Source organism: Lepisosteus platostomus, chromosome 8 (assembly GCF_059453375.1).
Source record: "Lepisosteus platostomus isolate fLepPlt1 chromosome 8, fLepPlt1.hap1, whole genome shotgun sequence".
In the NCBI taxonomy this organism is placed as follows: domain Eukaryota; kingdom Metazoa; phylum Chordata; class Actinopteri; order Semionotiformes; family Lepisosteidae; genus Lepisosteus; species Lepisosteus platostomus.
In genome coordinates this window covers 14,359,705-14,382,874 of record NC_142618.1, presented here as the reverse complement: position 1 = coordinate 14,382,874, position 23,170 = coordinate 14,359,705, and the positions used below count along the sequence as shown (strand labels likewise).

The 23,170-nt window shown below is 43.0% G+C and overlaps 2 protein-coding genes and 1 long non-coding RNA gene across 5 annotated transcripts; all 3 read right to left on the bottom strand.

Moving 5' to 3' along the window:
- Positions 1-453: 453 nt before the first annotated feature.
- LOC148656096 (lectin-like) lies at positions 454-2,863 on the bottom strand. The gene is made up of 4 exons (XM_088644390.1): positions 2,855-2,863; positions 1,803-1,958; positions 1,453-1,573; positions 454-1,307 (listed from the first exon to the last, which is right to left on the bottom strand). The coding sequence occupies exons 1-4, from the start codon at positions 2,861-2,863 to the stop codon at positions 1,234-1,236; spliced, it is 360 nt and encodes a 119-aa protein (XP_088500516.1). The 3' UTR covers positions 454-1,233.
- Positions 2,864-7,356: 4,493 nt separating this feature from the next.
- Positions 7,357-15,562, bottom strand: LOC148656095 (uncharacterized). 3 transcript variants are annotated; one of them, XM_088642523.1, is made up of 11 exons: positions 15,470-15,562; positions 13,712-14,444; positions 13,253-13,387; positions 12,523-12,611; positions 12,250-12,314; positions 11,555-11,769; positions 10,452-10,699; positions 9,598-9,720; positions 8,840-9,044; positions 8,481-8,525; positions 7,357-8,392 (listed from the first exon to the last, which is right to left on the bottom strand). In XM_088642523.1, exons 2-11 carry the CDS (start codon positions 13,818-13,820, stop codon positions 8,073-8,075), a joined length of 1,554 nt encoding a protein of 517 aa, XP_088498649.1. In that variant the 5' UTR covers positions 13,821-14,444; positions 15,470-15,562; the 3' UTR covers positions 7,357-8,072. The 3 variants fall into 3 exon arrangements, with proteins under 3 accessions (XP_088498649.1, XP_088498650.1, XP_088498651.1); XM_088642524.1 differs by having other exon boundaries at positions 8,891-9,044; XM_088642525.1 differs by having other exon boundaries at positions 10,611-10,699.
- Positions 15,563-18,627: 3,065 nt separating this feature from the next.
- LOC148656094 (uncharacterized) lies at positions 18,628-21,037 on the bottom strand. Its single transcript, XR_015940793.1, has 4 exons — positions 20,263-21,037; positions 19,705-19,860; positions 19,304-19,415; positions 18,628-19,006 (listed from the first exon to the last, which is right to left on the bottom strand). It is a non-coding gene; the product is annotated as an uncharacterized LOC148656094 (long non-coding RNA).
- Positions 21,038-23,170: the final 2,133 nt, after the last annotated feature.

The window sequence follows — 23,170 nt, the reverse complement described above, 5'->3', positions numbered from 1 at the left end:
TGCCATCAGATACTTCAGGGTAAACAGAACTGAACAAGCCAAACAAGATTGAAAAGACATTTTGTTTCCAACATTCATCTCCATGCAGAAGATAGTTTAAATGTGGCACACTCCAAACATAGTGATTCTGGCTTTAAAGCTGTACATTACCCGTATAAAACACTGCGTATTTGAAAGTGTAATACAACCCAGTACCGTATATGGTAGTGAAGTGTGGTGTCCAATCACAAACCAGGACTACTGTAAATGGGACAGACAATTCATAGAAGCCCTGTACACAGAGTTCTATAAAAACATTCTCCACGTGCCTTGAAGCTGTTGAGTATCAAGCAAGGGGAAGGAGATACACTGCTCTAGATTGCTTTGTTTATGTAGTTTCCAGTTAGAGAAGGGTGGGGCTAGAATGTAATAGATCAGAGTAAAGAAGACATCAGAGACGACATTTAATTTTCATAATTTATTTCTTTGCAAAAGACAGTTTAAATTTGGATCAGCCCAAACCCAACACTGTGTTTGAGAAGCTTCTCAGCAAGAGACTGAAGTTTGAGCAGCCAGTAAGCAGCTCAGCTACAGTACATATACTTGGTTTGTACAGTGAGAGACTGAAGAAGCTGCTGAGTAGCTCAGAGAGGAGCCAGGCTTCTGCTCGTGTTGTGGTCTGTGGTAGTTTTACTTCCTGTACTGTAAAGAAAGAGTTAGGCAGTAGCTTTAGCCCTTATGGCTACATTTTTCTGTCTCCTGGGCAGACCTGTGTTAAAGTTCGCTACAGTAGGTACACAGCCCCCATCCTGGTGTGTTATTACTGTGGACTGTGTGATTTCTCTGTCAGTTTAGTTTCTCACCCATATTTGAAAACAGACTGATCAAAGAGGGATTTACAGGACAGTAGAGGAAAGTAATTACACTACTGGCCATAGAGACACAAGTGAAGGGCCACATACAAGAAAGTAACACCATTCAGTTCAGAGTTTTGTTGTGTTTTTATGGATTTTGGTGCAGTGTTTTCACAAACAGCAGCAGTGGAAGCTGCTCTCCCTGAGTGCCTGATGAGGAGATGACAGTGGAGCCTCCATTGAGCACAAGCAAAGCAGAACGAGAAACACTGTCCACAGCCTCTCCCTCTCTTCCTCTCTCAGTCCCTCTCACTCATTCTCTCTCTCCCTCTATTCCCAGACCCTGTGTCTCTTCAGGACAGCAGATCAGCAAAGCAGTTCAAGTGGCCCCTTTCTTCTCTCAGGCTGACTGCTTGAAGACGCACATGTAGCTCTTCTTCTCAGAGCAGTGATGATCATTCCACCCCCCTTCCTCTGAGAGGAGAGAAAGACAGAGAGACCATGACTAGACCTCTTGACAGTGATGGACTAATTGACGCAAACACTGTCTGAGTATGATGTACTGACAGACTAGGACAATGACTGAACACACAAGTCTGCTTCTCCATCGATCACGCACTTTTCCAGTTCATCTCCACACAGTCCTCAGTATCCTCAGTATCGCGTGTGTTGTCGGGCTGACCAGGAACCCAGTTTTTGAAATCCCAGGTAGAACCATCTGTCCAAAGAAACTCATTAGTCTAAGGAGGAAGAGACACACTGACTGGACACTACAGTACATTAACACTGCACTGAGAGAGAGGGGTTAATACAGTCCAGACACACTGACTGGACACTCCAGTACATTAACACTGCACTGAGAGAGAGGGGTTAATACAGTACAGACACACTGACTGGACACTACAGTACAAACACAGTAATTGATCACTGCAGTATTTTAACACTGCACTCAGATTGATACAACTATACCCAAGAACTTACTTTGAACAGCTCATAGACTCCCAGCCAAATCCGAGAACTGCTGCTCTTTTTGTGCTTCTTGACAATTGCTAAAATGTCTTTGTTGGTCTTTTTATTATGGATTGACACCAGGTGACCTCCAGGAACTGTATGTCTGCAGAAGATCTGAGAGAGAGGGAAGTCAATTAATTCCAGACACACAGACTAGACTCAACAGTACATTAACATTGCACTGAGAGAGAGGGGTTAATACAGTACAGACACACTGACTGGACACTCCAGTACATTAACACTGCACTGAAAGAGAGGGGTTAATACGGTACAGACACACTGACTGGACACTACAGTACATTAACACTACACTAGGAGAGAGCTTAACACAGTATAGACACACCGATAGAACACTATACACTATCACTGGAAAAATGTTTATGGAAAAACATGAGCAGAGAGAAAAATAGAAAGCTCTGAGAGACAGAAAAGGAAATAGATTTTGAAACAGTCATAGATACAGAGGGAAATGGGAGCAGAAAGTCATATATACAGAGACTGTCACCCAAAGAAACACAAATTGAGGCCGATGGGCAGGTACCTCAGCATCAGTGAATGTGCGAGAATCGTTGTAGTATTTCACACACAGTGAGCCCATGCTGTACCAGTCCTGGTAATAGGTGTTCGGGCAGGGTTGTGGGATACTGGCAGCGAACACAACTGATATAAACAGATACACAAAGTTAATAAAACGCAAAATAGAAATACAAGGCATTCAATACCATACACGCTCACTGTATACTGTATACACAAGCTGTGTCCCATATACTGTACACAAGTACACCTATTGTATAAAGAAATAAGGAGACAGAAGGAGATACAACTTTCAGTAGTGGACAATCTGCAGGTGAAAGGGTGAAGTGAACTTTTGTCATCAGCTTTGCCCTTCTGTCCTCTGTTCTCCAGTGCTTTCTGTCTCAATATTTTGCTTCTCTCTCCCTCGCTCCTGAAGATGCTCCACAGCCAAACCTCCAATTACTCTGCTTTATAAACCCTTTCTCTCCTCTCACTCTCTCCATCTTCTCCCTTCCCCTCCTTCTTCTCTTTCTCTCTCCCTTCTATCCTTTTCCTCTTTCCCTCCTGTCTCTCTCTGTACACAATGCAGACATGCCACCAGTACTCACCCAGTGTGCAGACAGAGACCAGCAGCACAAGAACAGGCTTCAGTTCTCTTCCTTTCTAGTCTGCCTACTAAAAGAAAATAAATATATTACTTTACTGAGTTTCACTCTCTTACAAACATTTTTGGAAGTTTGACGTGTGGTGTTTGAGGTTCTCCTCTCCTCCCTGTCATGATGTGAAGGAGCACCACTCCAGTCTGTCTTCTCCTGTCTCCCTCCTGCCACTGTCTCTCCCTCTTGCACACGTTAACAAAACCATCTTTCTCTGAAACCAGACACCAGTATCTACAATCCCAAACATTTTACCTTTCAATCTGAGATGGCGACTGTCTCTGTCTTTCTGACTCTGCTTCTTATAACTCTCTGGTTTCTCACCTCCACCTTTTTCTCTATGATCATTTGCTGACAAGCCTGCCATCTACTCCCACTCTTCTCCCCCATCATTCTGGTTCTCTGTCTTCCTCTCTCTCTCTATGTCCCTTTGTCCAGTTGTCTGTATGTATATCCAGCCTACTGAATGCCTTGGGTTTCCTCGTCTCAGTCCGTGTTGCTCCTGATGCCAGATCCATGGCACCCCCAGCTCAATCAGAGAACAACCTACCATCAAAATTCCCCCATCTCTCAACAGACAATAGAAGCCACTGATTGCTGCCAACCATCTTGTTCACACATTAACTTCTCTGCTCAAAAAGACCAAAACACTGAACAGATCTCATTCCATTGATCTTTCAGCCCTCTCTTTCTCTGTTCAGTAACCTTATTTCGACTCTATCTTTCAGTTGCCTTTCTGGTTAATCTCCAAGGACCAAAACATACACCATTGGTCACTTCAGCCCTCAATTCCTCCCACTTAGCTCCTGCTGGTCCTGATGCCACCTCCTCAGCCCTGAGTTTGTCTGCTGTCCTGCTTCTGACTCAGGCAACAGCTGTCCTGCAGCATCCTGTGTCTACCTTTCTGATGCCACCTCAAGGCGTCCTACCTCCACCCCAGTCAGCTGGCGTCCTACCAAGTCTTCTCTCTCTCCTGTCCCCTGGCACCCAACACAGCTCGGTGGAAGTCCCTATTGTACCATCCCTTGCAGTGTCTCAGGCACTCTCCCTACCCCCTTTCCATTTTATTCACTAAGGTTACGCCTTTGCTACAGCCATTCCTCTACCTATACCTTTCAACTCCATGAGCCTGCAAACTGTTAGGCTATACAGTCAGAAGTGAGCAATGTCATATTCAAATTGTATTATGCGCTAATAAAGCCACTTTTAGAATATTGTATTCAATTTCGGTCACCATGTTAAAGATATTACAACTGCAATCTGTCCAGGGAAGAAAAACAACACATTCCAGGACTTAATGGATTGTCATACACTGACAGGCCGAAAGAACTCCATCCCTTTAGTCTTAAACAGAGAAGAATATGAGTGGACCTGAATATGAGTGGACCTCATCTAAGCCTTCAAAATCCTCAAAGGCGTTAACAAAGTCCCCCTCACTGGAATTCTTCAGAATCAACTTTAGAATCCCAATGAGTGGAAACTTCATGAAAGTGTATTTAAGCTCAACAAGATGGCAAGATGATTCAGTCTAGTCTTGTTTGTGACCTATCTTTATCACGGACACAGGACACAGGTCACCTGTCTCACTTGGACACATAAATAAACAGAGAACAGAGGAGCACAAAGAGTGAAAACTACAAGAAAGTGTATTTAAATCTAGCATGAGCCACATTTTTATACAAAAAAAAAACTGTGGGAGTGTGGAACAAGCCTCCCAGGCATTTGGACGATACCCTGGTTCCTTTCAAGAAGGCAGGATGAGACTCTTGGATCAGTTATCTACTTACTACCCACAGGTCACCTGTCTCACTTGGACTCAGGGGGACAGGAAACTGTTGTTGCTACTGAGCTGTGTGTTACCCTGTCTCTCCCCTGTCTCTGCTGGCCTGTCTCTCTCCTGTCTGCACTGACCTCTGCTTCTCCTGTCTGTCTCCTGTTTGTACTGTCTGTCTCTCTCCTGTCTGGGATGACCTGTCTCTCTGGAAGCTGTGGACAGTCTATATTCTCTCGGGGCCTGTGACAGTCTGGTGTCCCTTAGTCACTACAACAGCTGTTCATACTGTATGTACTGTATCAACAGACAATGTTGCATTGCAGTTCTGTTGCTGTCACCATTATTAAATATAAAACCCTTAGTTTAATAACTTGTATTATATAAATGATTTTTACATATTATTCTGACACCATGGTGTTAACTGGGTACACTCAGATTAATAACTGCACATGTTATTATCAAACCATTATTATAGTGCTTCTGTTTGTTGTGATTCTGAATAAAACTTAAAGTAAGATAAAGTAAGATAAAGTAAGAGCTAAGTACAGATTGTATTCTGACTAAAAGAAAACAGAACATTAATTCACAGTTCACAATTTCTTTCTGAAAATACTGTTGTACAAAATATCTCCAGGGTATAGGCTTCAACATCATGGCGGGGTGTCTGAAGGAGCTCACAGCACAGTGGCTCAGACAGAATCTGTTTTCACAGGTTGTTCAACACTGATGAAGATATAGTAGTGTTGAAAGTGTTTGGCGTAAGTGATGGTAAACAAAATAGTGTGTAGATTATTGACCTGCCGAAACCAATTTCCTGAGAGTAGTAGAGCATGCAATTTCTGCATTCAGACCCAACAGAACATGAGTGCAGTTAAGATTGCACTTTCTTTATTCAGGTCAAACAGAACATATTTTGCAGAATTGAGGTGGTGGATGTATGAATGGAGTCCCAGAGGGTTCAGAGGGTTTTGTCTGTTAAGTTGGGATCCAGCTCTACAGATCCCACGGCTTGTCCTGCCTGAGGTCTGCCCAGTTGTCAGAGACAGAGGCAGAGACAGGCCTGGTGAGTGAAGGTGCAGCAGAGTCAGTGAGTCCTGAAGGGTCATAATAAGCCAGTGAGACAAGTATCTGAGAGTCTGAGCACTTCAAGTCCACCATGCTGGAGTCTGTTTCAGGGCTGCCCAGTGTCCTGTGTGATATCTTCAGTGTACAGGCCTGCAGACTGTCTACACACTGTCCCTGAGGCCATGTCTGGTCACTACATACTGTGGGACGGCCTCTGTGCCTCTGACAGGTGTGGGAGAGCTATTCTTGAGGCTCAGAACTAACTGAGATCAGGTTTCTGAGGGAGGAGGTAGTGCAATGTACTTCTGTGGTCTGACAATGAGAAGCAACTGGTCCTCACTGGCCTGTTATCAGGTCTGTTACTCACAGGAGAAGTGCTGTGCCAGTGTGCAGTTTCTATGATAGGCCTGTATCAGCACTCCAGTCTGTCTTTCAGTTTGTTTGTTCCAGATGTCCAGGTAGGAGTCTCTGAGTTTGCTTAGGATTTCATAGACTCTGATCGAGGAGGTCAATAGTGTAGAGTTTCTCCTCTATGGTGTAGATATCCCTACCCACTTTCTTAAATGGATTTAGTGTCTGTCCAAAGCTGCCTGCCACCCACACACAAGGGCCCAGGTATGAGTATGTGTTGCTGTGCTCTACAATAGTGTTTCCCAACATCAACCTGTACCTGGTTCTCAGAGATCTGGCTTTGTCTGGAAAAGCATGACTCTGGTCTTGTCCAGATTGACTGTCAGTGCCCAGGTCTGAAAGTACTGCTCTAATAGTTGCAGGCTATGCTGCTTCACCAGGTCATCAATGTCAAGCAGGGATTTGAGTCCAGAAGCTGTAGACTGTTCCACACATATGGTAACCCATTGACAAAGATATTTAAAAATGTGTTGGACTGCTGCCTAAGTGAAGAGCTCTGTAGGCCTCAAACCTGTCTCACCCCTCATGTCTGTGTGAAGAGTTCTGAAGACCTCAGACCTGTCTCACCCCTCATATCTGTGTGAAGAGCTCTGAAGACCTCAGACCTGTCTCACCCCTGGCATACCTTGACCACCTGAGGGGATCAAAGGATTTGGATCTTTTTGACAAATCAAATGGGTAGACTGCAAAAAGGGTGAAGTAAATTGTCTCCATATTATTGTTACTTGGATTATTTTCCTATTGTTTCTAAGAAAGGTTAAGCCTTCCAAACTATTTTCTTTCAAACTTTCTGTTCTCTTATATTTCTGTTGATACCCGTATATATAAATTGTGTTAACAGCGAGAAGAAGTGACCCCTGGCTGCTCACAATAAAGGTGGCTTTTTTCCATACTTTCATTGTGGGGTAGAAGGCCAGTATCACCACATTTTCAATATAAGGATCAAGATAAAATCCCTTAGTAGACCTATGACACTCCTACTGCTATGCATTTATATTGTTCAGGCACTTGCTAAGTACACCCAAGAGCAGTTATCTTAAGGAAATTCTGTAGTTATGATGACATCAATAAAGCAGGTAAAATGCAGGAATTTGTCTCCAGGCTATCAGTTTGTATTGATTCAGCCTGGTGACACTGTCTCTGTCTTTTCAGAGGGACAGTATCTCTGCAGAGACTCAATACAGGAGCAACAGAGACTTGAGAATAGTTGCAATTTGAAAAGCAATATTTCACATAGAAATTCACAAGTTAAACATTACTACAATGTACTCATGTACCCATGTACAGACTGGGACCCAGCTAATTAATTCACATGTAGTGAGCAGGCTTACAGCAGGTGAAAAATACACACAAGGCTTTGTCTCCCTCTACTGAGGGACCATAATCATTACAGCCCCAGCCTCAGCTCCAGTGGGGTAATCCATCAACTCAACACTGAATAATAACAATTAACTGCATTAAAGCCATATGTTTCATCACAAAAGATCCTACAGTTCTTTAAATGTAGAGGTAGACTCATTCTGTCAACCTCTGAAGATCAGCCACCATGTGCAGCACAAACCAGAGTCACATTTAACCAGATAATCAGCTTTCACAGCCCAGCTCTTACAAACTGTGTCCTGGGATTTGTATTGACCAAACAGTCACAACCTCAGATCAACATTTATTTGGCACAACAACACCTTCTCCAGTGGATCAGTGGAGACTCCGAGGCGTATGTGTGATCTTCATCATACACTCTCTGTGTGGCACAGGGGTGTCATTGTGAGCCGAAACACGGAGAACTGTCAGATTTCACATGGTCAGTCAGGAAGAGTCAGTTATGATATCTTGTTCCTCTTCCGTTTCTGTCTGTTCCGCAAAGGGCTTCAGTAATTCTTGCATTGTGGAGTCATTCCGAGGAATTCTGGCCATGGCTTCCTTGATGACGTGAACAGACGTCTCTTTTCCAAAGTGGGAGATGATCCTGTGGGCCATATCCTGCTTCTCTGTATCTCCCAGAGTACCCCGAGGGATCCCCTTCTGGTGCAGAATGTTCTTCAGCTTCTTGTACTCGTCTGTTTCCAGTTCCTCGATCACTTTATTCAAGGCTTCTGCCCACTCTTCTGTACTGATGAGCGACATTCCTAAAATAAAAGCACAAACACTTTCATTGGGGCCACACTAAGACTGAGGAAGCAGCATTATGTAATCAAAGAGGACAGTGTGACTCACTCTGAGGGGCAGGAGACTCCAGAGTCCTGAGCTGAAGAGCAGAGACTGCAGAGAGAGAGAGAGACATGTGAAATACACTCATGACAGGATTTTGTCTGGTACTTTTAGCAGATCCACCTGGATATCAGATTTCCACTGGCATCCATAAACAAGAATTCCTACAGGGCAAAACACCCTCAGGACAAAGATTTTCTTCTAAAAACACTACCCTGAACAGCACCCACAGAACATGAAATCTCTCTCAGACTTATGTCTCTATAACCTCTCAGTCTAGTCTGTCAAAAAACCCAGTGGAGTACAAAGACATCAGGAAACATGACAGTGACCTCTAAGTGCTCACTTTATTCCTTAAATCCCACCTGCTCTCCGCGACAGAGACTCGGTTCCCTGTGAGTCTTGCCTGCTGTTACCTGGCAGCTCCACAATTCGGCTCCACACCTTCTCCTCTTCTTCCTTTGTGCCGCTTTTCAGCAACACTAGATCCAGCCTCCTCGCACCCTGAGCCAGGAACACCTCGAACGTAGGGTGGAAATTAGGGCCATAACTGCAGTAAAAGCACTGAGTCTGTAAGAGCAACAAAAATAAATGCTGTGTTAAAGAGTTGGCAGTCTCTCGCTGAAGATGAAAGACCTTAGGATGGATTGCTTTCTGTACAGAACAGTCACTTACGCAAATCCTGTCTCATTTTGAGCATGAAAACAGCTAGACTCCCTCCATAGACATGGCTCTGATCTGTGTGACTTTGACTCTGCTTTCTGCTTCTCTCTCTACTATCCTGATTCTTCTTGACCTCTGACATGACTAGTCACAACCTCTCCTGGGTATTTCTGGTGCTGCTCTTGGCTTGTTCTCTACGTACTGTATCCCTCTAATTGCTCTTTCCAAGTTCATGGTGTGTTTCATTTGGCCTTCTCTCCTCTGGTGTCCCTCAAGGCTTAGCACTGGGGCCCATTCCTTTCTTTGTGTACCTCCTGGTTGTGTATCTCCAGTTTTATGGTTCAATGTTTCATGGCTGTGATCTCAGACTGATGATTCTCTGCTCTTATTTTCTTGTTCTCTCAACAGTTCATGATATTAAGGCCAGTGAATTCAGTCTGTATTACAGGGGAACCATTACCTCAGGCTGGCTTATCACAATCTCTTTGTTACTACTGGACACTCTGTAAGTCCCCCGTGGGGTGAGCTCACAGTCTGAGCTCGTCTGAATGTAGGTGCTGCTGCTGTCCTGCTGCTCGGTGACCTGTGGAGGAGTTCAGAGGAGAGGACAGCATGACACTGCCTGGGACAGGGGAACTGAAACATTTGACAGGAAATGCTGGACAGGTAGATGAACACAGAGACAGGCAGAAACACTTGACCAATTCAACACAACCAGCCAATCCACTATTGGAAAAGAACTCAATGTATACAAGCCTCTTGAAGGACACTGACTCTGTCAGTATTATTTTTCTTACATGGGGATTTGGGGAATTGCATTCTGGGGCTTGGTATAGCGGTGGCACTGTGGCTAAGGATCTGTGCCTGTGGCTGGAAGGTTGCCACTTCATATCCTGCGGCCAGCAAAGGAATCCTACTCTGTTGGGCCCTTAAGCAAAGCCCTTAACCCCAATTGCTCCAGGGGTGCCATAGAAATGGCTGACCCTGTGCTCTGACCCCAAGCTTCTCTCTCCCCGTCTGTGTGCTTGTGTGTCTCATAGAGAGCAAGCTGGGGTATGCAAAAAAGACAAAATCCTAATGCAAGAAATTGTATATGGCTAATAAAGGGATCTTATCTTACCTTATTCTGTCAGTCTCTTAAGAGTGAAACTGAGTACAGAGACTGACAAAGGTATCTCTGACTGTACTGTTATCATTGGTCATATGGCAAGTTGGACAGCTGGAGAGACAGAGAAGTGCCAGAGAAATGGACAGACAGTGAAGCAGGAAGTACTGGAGAGATAGACAGACTGAGAAACAGGAAGTCCACTGTACCTGGCTGAGTAGCACATTCCCAGGGAGCACAAACATGTTCAGCTTGTGTTTCAAGATCCTGCCATCCCCTGGCCGCAGGAACAGCAGCACTTGTCCCTGGACATTAAAGGAGAATAGGCTCTTCAGGAGACCCCACAGGGAAAGACCAGCGATAGATACCCTCACATGGGTCTGCGTCACCTCCAGGGGCGTCAACACCTCAAGATTACTAGAGGTCACGTGGGCCGCCGACAGGAAGTCAGTCCTGCCTGCAGGAAGACAGGTAGTGAGGACAAAGAGCTACAGTCTTGAGGGGTACAGCAGCTGAGTGAGACTGCTTTTCCCTTCACTGTTACAAATAAAACTCTAATGGGTTTCATGAGGCTCTAGAGTCATGATTCAATTGGCTATTTGTAAAAGAGGGCCACTTCCTGACTTCTGCTGATCCTACAAATAAGACCCCTTCACCCCAAATTGTTTCAGACTCCACCCCTCCTATTCTGTGTTTGTCCCAAGGACTCAATCCTCTTGGCTACAATTCCCTGGTGTCAGAAAAGTAGTCAGCAAGAAGATGATGGACCATCTTTCTCATTCAGTTCCAAGTTGTTTATTTATTCCAGAATTACAGCCTCAAGCGACAATCATGATAGATTTGATGAAGGAAGGGCAGACCTTGAGCTTCAGAACACCAGTTCCCATGTTAGAAAAGCATGTCTTGTTTAAAATTGATTATCTTTATGCATTCTCACCGGAGAGAAGATCACTGATCAACTGTCGTGCAGATCATTGAATAACTCAGGGTTGGTAATGAAGCTTACCTAATGACATGGCCTTTGGTGACCATGAATAACTGAATTAAAGTAATAAAGCTCTCAACTAAGATTAATTAAGGGTCAGTAACGAAGCTCTTGGATTGAGGTTCTGCACTGAATGGAATCGATTCTAGAGGCTGGAGAGGGCGCTGTATCTAGCACAACCCAGAATCACACGTCTTTATTACCACTGTTCCACAGAAAGCAAACTCTCACCAGACTCCCTGATAAAGGGTAGAGTCTACTGCTGTAGCCGAGCTGACAATGTACTCACTATTGATACAATAACAGTTATCGTTGTCTGTGACTCACGGTTATCGATCTCGCAGTGAGGTAGATGCAGTTCCGACAGCGTCCCCTGTGGGCAGTGGATGTCAAAAAGGGGTCCTGCAAGATGACGTCCAGTGGGGGACAGGAGCCCCATGTCCCAGTGTGTGGTCTCATACTCCAGCTCGCACCCTGATGTCATCACAAACACCAGTCCAGTGACGCGGCAACAGAACTGCCCTGCAGACGGGCAGAGGTACCTACACACCACAGGTACAATACACTTCAACACTGCAGAGAGAGAGAGGACTATGTAAAACAGGCAATGCAGCACTGACACTGGAGGTACAGAAGTAAAGAGATTCCACACTTCCATACTGCAGTGGCAGAGAGAGAGGACTGGGCCAGGACTGTGTTACAGTGGTTGCAAGGTGTTGGGTTATTATTGTACATGGAAACATTTAATATAGAGAAACTTGCAATAAATCTGCAGTTGCGCTGACTAATTTTTATTTTTAATTTGATAACCATGCTAAATGTACAGGATTATGGACATTATCTGTTTACCTAGAATCTACTGCTGACCCTTGTTCTCCTGAGGTTTTGACAGCCTGAAAGTAAACATAACTGAACCTCTTACCAATGTTCTAGGACATCATAGCTGTTTCCTAGGTTTTATATTTCTTCCTGTTTGTTAAAGCAAAGGCAGATTTTGACAAAGAACTTGAAGAATTGTTTACCTGTAGGTTTCTTTCTTGTCCTGTAATTTTATTTCTGGAGTTAATTCAATTACATCCCTAGAGACCTGAAAAAGAAGTGAGATTTCACATGTGCTGATGTACAGACTCCAGATTTGTATCTATTTTATGGGAAGAGATTTCACAAGTGTTGAGGTAAAGACTCAGACACAGGCCAGCTCTCATCAAGACACCCCAACACAGACACAGGCCAAATCTTTCAGAAACAGCCTTAATAATCTGTCAAATGATTGCCTAAGAGACACAAACACTTACCGTAGTTCCTCTAACTTTAGACACGGCCTCATCAGACACAGATGCCCCAGTCTCAGGTCCCCCGGATGAGGATTCCTCAGGTGCTGAACCTGTTGAGACAAAGATCTAGCTTTCATAGAGTAGCGGGATTGAGTCCATCTCATTATCTCAGGTGATACTGTACCTACTGTTTAATACAACTATCTGGTCTTCTGAGACGTGCTTGCTGTGTGGAGAGTCTACTGTGACTCACTGTGTATAGACTCTGCTGTGACTCCCCCTGTGTGGAGAGTTTACTGTGACTCCCCCTGTGTGGAGAGTTTACTGTGACTCACTGTACAGAGAGTCTGGGACTCTCACTGTGTGGAGGGGTGTTCTGCGATGTTGACTTTGTGGAGACTCTTTCTTTCTGCTCATCCCCTGGTGGCCAACTGGATTCCTCTGTTTCTTCCATTTTCCAAAATAACTTTATATTGAATTGAATGTGTAGATCATTCTCAATCGCAAGGGACACTCAGTGAATACATGAATGAAAACTCTCTTTTCATGAGTTATGAACTCATGACTAACATTCTTACAGGACTTCAATGGCCTTTAATGGCCTGCGAAAAGATAAAACTGGCACTGGTGCAATAATAATTCCATATTGGTTCTTAACTGACTCCCTCTAGCATCATATATCTTTTTTGGGTCCCTTCCCTTCTGATGACATTAGAGGAGAGATATTTCACCTCAATATGGTCAGACTCACTTTTAGGGAGGTCTCTTCTGATCCTCTTGACAGGAGGTTTGGACTCTTCTTTCTCTCCCTGAGGCTCCTCTTCCTTCATTGTCTTATTCATCTTCTCTGGCAGCTGCTCTTGTGCAGTGGGAGAGCGCTGCCCAGCTGGACAACAAACGCAGAACCATTCAGAGTGTGAGCCCAATTATTGAAAATAACAAAAGCCTAACAGTGAAAGTGGGGATCCACTGAGGTCAGAATTCAGAGAGCCGCTAGACACCATCACTCCCATCCACTGTCTCTTTCCCTTGTCTTCCTCCTCCATCTAAACTCTGTGTCACAAAGAAAGAGTGTGAGTGAAATAGGAGAGAGCTGTGTGTGCTGGACAGAAATAGGGTTAGTGATGTAGGAGAGAGCTGTATGGCACTGTGTGCTACACAGAGTGGGCTAGTCATCTTTTAGTAAATCAAATGGAAAATATAAACTCACAAAATTGAGGCCTCCAACTATTGTCTCCCTGTTTCCTTCTCTTCTCTTCCATCTCCTGTAAATTCTTTTCCTTCGTCTCATAATAACAGTCACTCTTTCCTTCCACCATGTCCTCTATCTTCTGCAGCAGCTCTGTGACCTGAGTCCGATCGCCTTTATTCTTGGTGTTGAGAACATGATACCTGTTCCCACATTTCTCAACCAGCCACTGGAGCTCCTTCCCTGCTCTCTCAATGTGCTGCTCAATGGTTGTGTCTCTCAGTCTGTGCTCCCACGTGAACAGCACTATTGTGTGTCTCCAGATTTTCTCACTGAGAATCTCCAGATGTTTCTCCCCTGAACCCCAGTCTGTGATTGAGTCCAGATTAATCACCAGGAGGAGAGCGTGGGGTCCTGGGGGGGCACAGAGACACACTCGACTCCATCACCCCTTTAATCCAATCTGGAGGAGACTTCTGTCCATCATGGTCTGGGTACAGGTGAAAAGAGGAATACCAGCCTGATGTGTTGACCACAGTAACCCACCTCCCAGATACTTCATCCTGTCTCTTCACACACTCCTTAGTTTCTCTTTCAGTGTCAAACTCCTCTCTGCCCAGGATGGTGTTTCCTGCTGAGCTCTTCCCAGCCCCTCTCTCCCCCAGCAGCACAATCCTGATCTCTGAGAGATGCTGTGGTGCCTCACGGGAATCAGTCTGCCCTTCCTTTGTTTCTTCTGTTGTGATTACTTCTCCTGTCAGAGAGAGCACAGAGATGGGACACTACTCACTGGTCAGGTGGCACTGTTTATCTCCAAATCGAGGATCTCAGTTGCTCACCTGAAATACTGTGTTTCAGCAGAGCAAACTGATAAAAAACAAATGAGCCTAGTGGGAAGTACACTTGATTTGATTATTACCATACCAATAATATGCCAAGACACAGGCAAGAAGTACATTTTTGGTTTGATTCAGCAAAAGGTGGAATTGTAGAAGAACTGAACTTATATTTCCAATGGTACGAAAACAAAAATGGTAATTTTGCTAAAAGGGACAATGTGTAAGTCATCAAAGCAGGAAAAGCAGAAATTTAAAGGTTTTGGAAAGGAAATCCAAACTGGATTAGTGATCTCTGAACTGATGGGTTACTTTGTGACCCATTGGACTAGTGATCCAATTTTACTTGAATCCTTGTGATTATACATCAGTACACAGTGTCACAACACAAACACTTTAAGGAGATAATTGTAGGGCTTGTTATGTGGGTAGTATGGATTTTTTTTATTTATATATAAGCATTTGTATTGTAAATGTATTCATGCATATATAAGCAATTATGTGTATGTATTTATTTGTGAAATGACAATATAAGGAAACCCACTAGCTGCAATTATTTTCTCCAGATGCATAACAAACTTTGTTCAATTTGCACCATCTTACTGCCAATACTGAACATAACATTTTTAGCTACTAACTTACCTGCTGAGGCGGCACAACAGCTTCTACAGATCTTATCACACCTGGCTCAAGCAGAGCTAAATATTAATACAGCACTTTATGTAGCTTAAAGCGATTGGTTTTGTTTGGTTGGGTGTGGGCTTTGCACTGTGTGCCAGACCTTGAGCAGAACTTTGCTCTGCAATGCGTTTGTACTTTAACTGAAAGTAATCTTTGATCTGCGGCGCAAGATTAATAGTGATCGATAATCCTGCTGGTCAGAGTCAGAGTAGGGTGGTAGCGGTGCTGTTCAGGGTGAGATTAATACAGCAGAAGCACTTACCAGGAGCCTGGGAAGAGGACAAAGTGAAGGACATGATTTCTCTCAGCCTCTCGTTCCTGCTTCTGTCTCAGCGTCAGTGTTGCCCTCCCCTACCTATCTACTGTAACTCCTCCCTCCACTGCCTACAGTAAACAAATCAGGAATGTGGTTCACCGACCAGGTTATATTTCACAGGAAGGTTTGGAAGAGAGAACAGTCAGAGCCACAGAAATGCAGGAATTCTTCCAAATCGCCTATGAGATTAAAGTTTGAACACAATAGTGTTATGCACTAAAAATGTAGAAAGTAGCAGAGGAAACTTCTGCAGTCAGAGAACAAGCCTGTCAAATTGTAATACTACATTATAGAGATTCCTGGGCCAGTCTAGGTTATATTGTAAGTCTACAGTCCAGATATCACTGTTCCAGTCTGAGTCACTCTGTAACCCTACAGTCCAGATATCACTGGTCCAGCCTGGGTCACTCTGTAACCTTGCAGTCTAGATATCACTGGTCCAGTCTGTTTCGCAGACACTTCAGAGTGTCATTCTGTACAGTTAACACATCTCACACACACCTATAACTTATACATCCCTACATAAATGTGTTTAAATACTGCTGATACAGACACTACAGTTCAGCACCGGCACACATCTCACACACACCTGGACTCAAAACATCCATACGGATGCATCCACTTAGAACATGCAAGATTTGTTTCCAAATGTGTTACCTGTAATTTACTGGACAAAGATGATTGATAGCAGTCACTTGTTGTGTATTAGATGTTAGTGAAATGATTGCTTCATTTAATGTGTATGTATAACCCTAAGTTAATATATACCTAATGTACAGTAGATGATACTGGTAACTAAATATAAAAAAAACACAGTACACAACAGTATTCCCCCTTCTTCATAAACAGTTTATGTGCCAAAGTCTTTAACTCGGTAACTTATGGGGGTTATTTTGGAAATGTTTTGATGTGTATACTCTAACTATATAAAGTTTATATAGTCATAAAAAGCTATAATGTTTTAAACTTTTATAAGAATACATAATAAGAACTTGCTGTTATTATTGTTGTGAAAAAAGTTGTAGTATTAATTTAATACCCCTTGGTCTTGGAAAGTGGAATACTGCTGTGCACTTTATTTATTTTTAGCTACCACTACTATCTACTGTGTGTACATCAGTTATATATTATGAATGAAAGAGTATGGCTTTAAACTCACTACAGTACGGTATGTGTGAAATATATTTTTTCATAATCCAAATTTAAAGTTAAATCACTACAGTATAGTATGTGTGAAATGTGAAGTGAAATTGTTTCCTGATTACTCATTAATTAAATTTGCATTAAGACAAAATATAAATTATTTCAATGTGCATCTAATCCTGAACAAAGCACAACAAAACAAAAAGCACAAGAAGCTACAGTAAAATAATAAAAAATTTTATATATCTGAGTGATTTTTGTAAAATAGCCCTTCTGCTGTGTCAAGTAATAGTAAATTCCTCAGCATCTCATTGTTGACTTAATTTTAGCAACAGGCCTTTCGTGGTCTGAGGGTCTGGAATTTAAATGTCTAACCTTTGGGTTCAGTGTTGTTTCGTAAAGAAACTATGTGTCTTTCTTGGATTATTTTAAGTCCTGTAACGATATCAGCTAAGTATGGACGGTGCAGAAAACAAGAATTTCAAGCCTGAAGAGTTCAGCATGTGAAAGCTGCTAGCAGGCTCCATCAACGGTGAAACACATTCCCAGAATCCTGAGTGTGTTTTTCCCTCTTAGTGCGCTCTCTCTCCATTTTAACTATTAGATTTTTATGCTATCAATGGTTTTTCTACAAGGAGTTAACCAATTGATAAATGTGTGCTGCAGGCTCTGCTGAATTTTTCCTGTCTCTCTGTAAATGTTGGAGAGTTTTGTCTCACCAGCTCCACATTGACACTTACCAGGATTACCACTATACTGGGATACTGGATTGTCAGGATTACTATAATTCTGGGACAATGGGTGTTGTGAGAAATTCGTCATCAAAGCAGCCAGAACACAACCGTGTGCAGATTCAGTTTTTATTGAGCTCAATAAAGATGGCAGCGTGCTGGGTCTGCCCTGCAGAACAGACACACTGCAAGGGGTTCCTAAGTCTTATTTAGGGTCAGAAAGAAGTTTGTGTCACAATCGGGGCGCTTGTCCTGTTCTTTGATATGCAAGTACCTCTTGTCCTTTCCTTTGACATGTACTGTAACAATGTTTGTCTTGTCGCCTGCAGCTCTATGAGGGCTTGTCCCTGTTTTATGACATTTTGCTGAGTGTCTGCCCTGTCCTTTGATATGCAACACAAGCTGATTTCTTTGCTCTGTTTCATGGTACGTGTTTGTGAGTGTTATTCCTGGGAAGGACGTCAGTTGCTTTAGATGCTACTCTAATACCTCCCACAGTGTTGTTAGGTTGCAGTACTGAAGACCTGGTGCACTATTTGTATGTCCCACTTCCTCAGCAAGGCGTGGTACCAGGATTGCTTGGTAAGGTGTCTTCCTTGGCTGCCTGGCTGTACAGTAAATGGCCCCCTGGGTCACATTTTAAAGGGGGTGCCTAAGCCAGAAAAGCCATTACACTTGACCAGTAGTGATTTAACTAAATCACACCTATGGCCCGAGTCTAGAATTAAATCTCACTGCTTAATTAGAATATAGGACCGAGGGCAGGCCAGAACTCCAGGAAGTTTTTCCTTGACCACTTTTGAGACATAGCGAGCAGGAAACCAAAGCTTCCAGAGATAGCGTTGAATTTGCTGTCTGAAGAAAGAGAGCACATCCTCTGTGTGCAAACTCACTGGAGACAGAAAGAAGCTACTGACCAAGAAACTGTGAGATCAGTGAGTTTTGGACCTGTCTCAGCTTGACACTTCAAAGGGTCTTTGTGCCCTAGAGCTGCACTTGTCTGCTTCCTGAACACTTCTGCTCTCATGTGTTAGCTAAGACACACCCACCCTGGTGTATCATGACTGCAAATTGTGTGTGGTTGCCTCTCTGTTAGTTTAAACTGACAGTTGGTATCTGTGAGTTTAATGTTGGGCTGATTATATTTAACAAAGACCGTTCACTGTGAGATTTATGGCACTGTACAAGAAGTTAAATGGATGAAAATATAAATGCAATAATGTTATAAAGTTTTGAGATTTGATTTTTTTAAATTTTTTTGTGCAGTTTCTTCACAATCAGTAGCAGTGGAAGCTGCTCTCACTGAGCACCTGATGGGTTTCTCCCAGAGGAGATGACAGTGGAGCCTCTATTGAGAACAAGCAAAGCAGAACAAGAAACACCGTCCACAGCCTCTCCCTCTCTTCCTCTCTCAGTCCCTCTCACTCATTCTCTCTCTCTCTCCTTCTGTATCCAGACCCTGTGTCTCTTGTGGAAAGCAGAGCAGCAAAGCAGTTCTAGTGGCTTCTTTTTTTGCACGAAGTAATGTTTTCCTCCCAGTCTCACTTCTTGAAGGCACAGGTGTAATTATATGTAAAATGACATTGACAATCATTCCACTTCCCTGGATCTGAGAAGAGAGAGGGAAAAAGAAGAGACAGAGGGAGACCATGATCAGACCTCTTCACAGTGATGGACAAATTTATCATCCCCATTACCTGTAACCCCAGGTAACCCCATTACCTGTAAGAATTTGGAGTGTGCAACAAAAGTGCTTTATAAGCGTAAGGAATTATTATTATTATTATTATTATTATTATTATTATTATTAAGAACAAACACACTGATTGGATACCACATACTGTAAAAAAAGATCCACACACTGTTTGTGTGACTGAATACACTAGTTTGTTTGTCTATTACACACCGTTCCAGTTCATCTCCACACAGTCCTCATTATTGGGTGTGTTGTCAGGCTGATCAGGGACCCAGTTTTCGTAATCCCAGGGTGAACCATCTGTCCAGACAAACTGTTTAGTCTAAGAAGGAAGAGAGAGAGGGGTTAATACAGTACAGACACACTGACTGCACACTTCAGTACATTAACACTGCACTGAGAGAGAGGGGTTCATACAGTCCAGACACACTGACTGGACACTCCGGTACATTAACACTGCACTGAGAGAGAGGGGTTAATACAGTACAGACACACTGACTGGACACTTCAGTACATTAACACTGCACTGAGAGAGAAGATTGAATATAGACACACTGACCAATTGGTCACTTGAGTATGTTAAAATAATTAAATTAAATAACCCATTATACCCTGGAATATTCTTCCAACATCTTATAAGCTCCCAGCCAAATATGAGGAGTGGAGCCATTGTTGTTTTGCTGTTGAAGTTCTGATATATTGCTGTTGCTGTCATTGCTTTGGACTGACACCAGGTGACCTCCAGGGACTTCACGTCTACAGAAGATCTGAAAGAGATAGAGGAGTTAATACAGACTCAATCACTGCACACTACATTACAGTAACACTGCACTGAGAGAGAGAGGGGTTAATACAGTACAGACACACTGACTGGACACTCCAGTACATTAACACTGCACTGAGAGAGAGGGGTTAATACAGTACAGACACACTGACTGGACACTCCAGTACATTAACACTGCACTGAGAGAGAGGGGTTAATACAGTACAGACACACTGACTGGACACTCCAGTACATTAACACTGCACTGAGAGAGAGGGGTTAATACAGTACAGACACACTGACTGGACACTACAGGACATTAACACTGCACTGAGAGAGACAGATATGAAGATGGACACAGATACCCAGAGAAAGACAAATATAGGCTGACAGACAGGTACAGTACCTCGGCATCAGTGAACTTGAGAGGAGTGCTGTAGTATTTGACACACAGAGAGCCCAGTTTGTACCAGTCCTGGTACTCAGAGTAAGGGCAGGGATGAGTGATACTGGCACTCAAGACCTGCAGTGAGACAGACAGACATTGTTCTTCACTCTGAGAGACAGACCTGCAGTGAGACACAGAGACACTGTTCTTCACTCTGAGAGACAGACCTGCAGTGAGACACAGAGACACTGTTCTTCACTCTGAGCGACAGACCTGCAGTGAGACAGACAGACACCGTTCTTCACTCTGATAGACAGACCTGCAGTGAGACAGACAGACACTGTTCTTCACTCTGAGAGAAAGACCTGCAGTGAGACAGACAGACATTGTTCTTCACTCTGAGCGACAGACCTGCAGTGAGACACAGAGACACTGTTCTTCACTCTGAGAGACAGACCTACAGTGAGACACAGAGACACTGTTCTTCACTCTGAGAGACAGACCTGCAGTGAGACACAGAGACACTGTTCTTCACTCTGAGAGACAGACCTGCAGTGAGACAGACAGACACTGTTCTTCACTCTGAGAGACAGACCTGCAGTGAGACACACAGACACTGTTCTTCACTCTGAGAGACAGACCTGCAGTGAGACACAGAGACACTGTTCTTCACTCTGAGAGACAGACCTGCAGTGAGACAGACAGACACTGTTCTTCACTCTGAGAGACAGACCTGCAGTGAGACAGACAGACATTGTTCTTCACTCTGAGAGACAGACCTGCAGTGAGCTGTGCGCAGATCACTGGTAGAATATATGTGATTCCATCTCATGTTGTGTGTGAAAAGTGTGAGAGCATGTTTAATGAAATGTGTCCCACTTACATTGTTTGATAGTTTATATTATAATCTCCTACTTTTTGTCAAAAGACTACAGGATGTCAGCTTCAACATCATGGCCTGGTACCCTAAGGAGCACGCTGTACATTCAGCTGCTAATTTTTTTTTCACAGCTTCTTCAACACTGTTCAAGATAGGGGAGTTTTTAAAGTTTTTTTTTCTATTGTGTGAGTGATAGTGAGATAACTAGGTGACTACCTAGAGCCAGGAGGCCGCTAGGGGGCGACTTCAATGTACAACACAACAGATTTTTAATCAGCACGTTCAAATATGAGCGGAAAATTCCCGATAGCGTCACTTTCTGTTGCTGCTGTGTGCTATCCTTATCCTGGATTTTCCACCCAAAGAGTTCACACAGCTTATTTTAAAGAGCAAAGTCTCAAATGTGAAATTTTCATTTCAATGTCAGCTTGAGTCTCTGCACCAGTTCAAGTACCTGACATTTGTCACAAAACAACTAAGAATTAGCCGTACACAATCACTTGCTTTATGTGTTTATGGTCTGTCATTCATTATCTGTTACTTTAACTTCACGTTTATGCTGGTTGTAATGTATTTTCTCTTTTATGTACAATGTTTGTAAACTGCCTTGAAAATGATCTAGAATTAAAACCGCGATGGAAGAAAAGCAGCTGACAACACCAGTTCCCACACAAATGAAGGTAATTTAACAATAAGAAATAAACTTGGAGGCACAAATTTAATAATACAACAGCATAGACATGTAGTTTGATATTCAAAAACTACAGTAATTTCCTTTTTTACTCTATTTTGAAAAACAAACCAGACGGTGATTTTTCTAACATAATTCCACGACCGGAATTGTTCAAGTACCTCGTATTTATGTACTGAAGAAAACGGCTGATAATCAAAACTGAAAAAATAAAAAGAGCCGAGACAGATTTTTTGCAAGTAAAATGTATTTGTTTTTATTTCAAGGAGCACGGGGAAACTGTAGAATCAATAACGCTGTTAAAATAAAAGAACAAGCCCACCCATTATTATTATTTTTTAAGCCCATCCATTGTTATATATATTGCATTGTAAACTGAGAAACGTGTATTGAAGCTCCTATTGCTGCCGATTTGAGCAGGGGGAGGGATCAGCTCTCCGACACGTGATTGGCTAAACTCCTGGCCAGAAGCTTGGTGGCAGGGAGGGCTGTGATTGGACGCCAATAACAAAGAATTAGAACGGATGCCGTGATTGGACAATTCTTAGTAAAGCTAGTTGTGATGGGGGCTTTGAGTAGCTGCGGGTCGATTCCTGAATACCCAACTGAGAACAGGGGTGGCGAGGAGTTCCTTTCAACTCATGTCAGAAACTGACAAACGAATTTTATTAAAAATAAAACTCCAGATATACATGACATTGCGCTCGTTTCGTTATTCATATTTAAAATGAATATCCATACGTTATTCATAGAGGTAAAATGTTATTTGCCTTCACGGGTACTTAAAACTTCAACAATGTGAATACACTCTTAAAGGGGCCTTACGCCACCCAGTGAGTGATTACAGACGATGCATTTTTTGTGTTTTCATGTAAAAATACACCCCGAGTCGAAATCGTGGAATAAAACATTTCGACAAGAAATAGTATAACAACAAACAGCGTGTAACGAAATGTTCTGTTAATTATTAACATTTAAAACCATAAACAGTTTAGGAAAGTCGACGTTACATAGAGGGATGACAGTAATTAAAGGTACAGGCAACTTTTTGGTAAACAGTTGTTTCCAAGTCTTGGCTGTCGGACAGACAGAGCATCTTGCCGCCTAATTTGCTATAGTGGCTTTTATTTGGCGATTACATGCAAATCAACAAAACAAATGTACATAAAATGTATTGTCCTTGTTTTTATTTTTTTTAAATCAGAAAACAAACTCAAATAAGATGTGAAGTATCTGCATTCCAGCTATTGGATGTGGAATTCACTGCTGTCGTAGTTTAACATGAAGTACCCTCAGCCACAACATCACCGCGTACAGCTTTATATTTAGTTCGAACAACGACAAAGGAGTTGAAT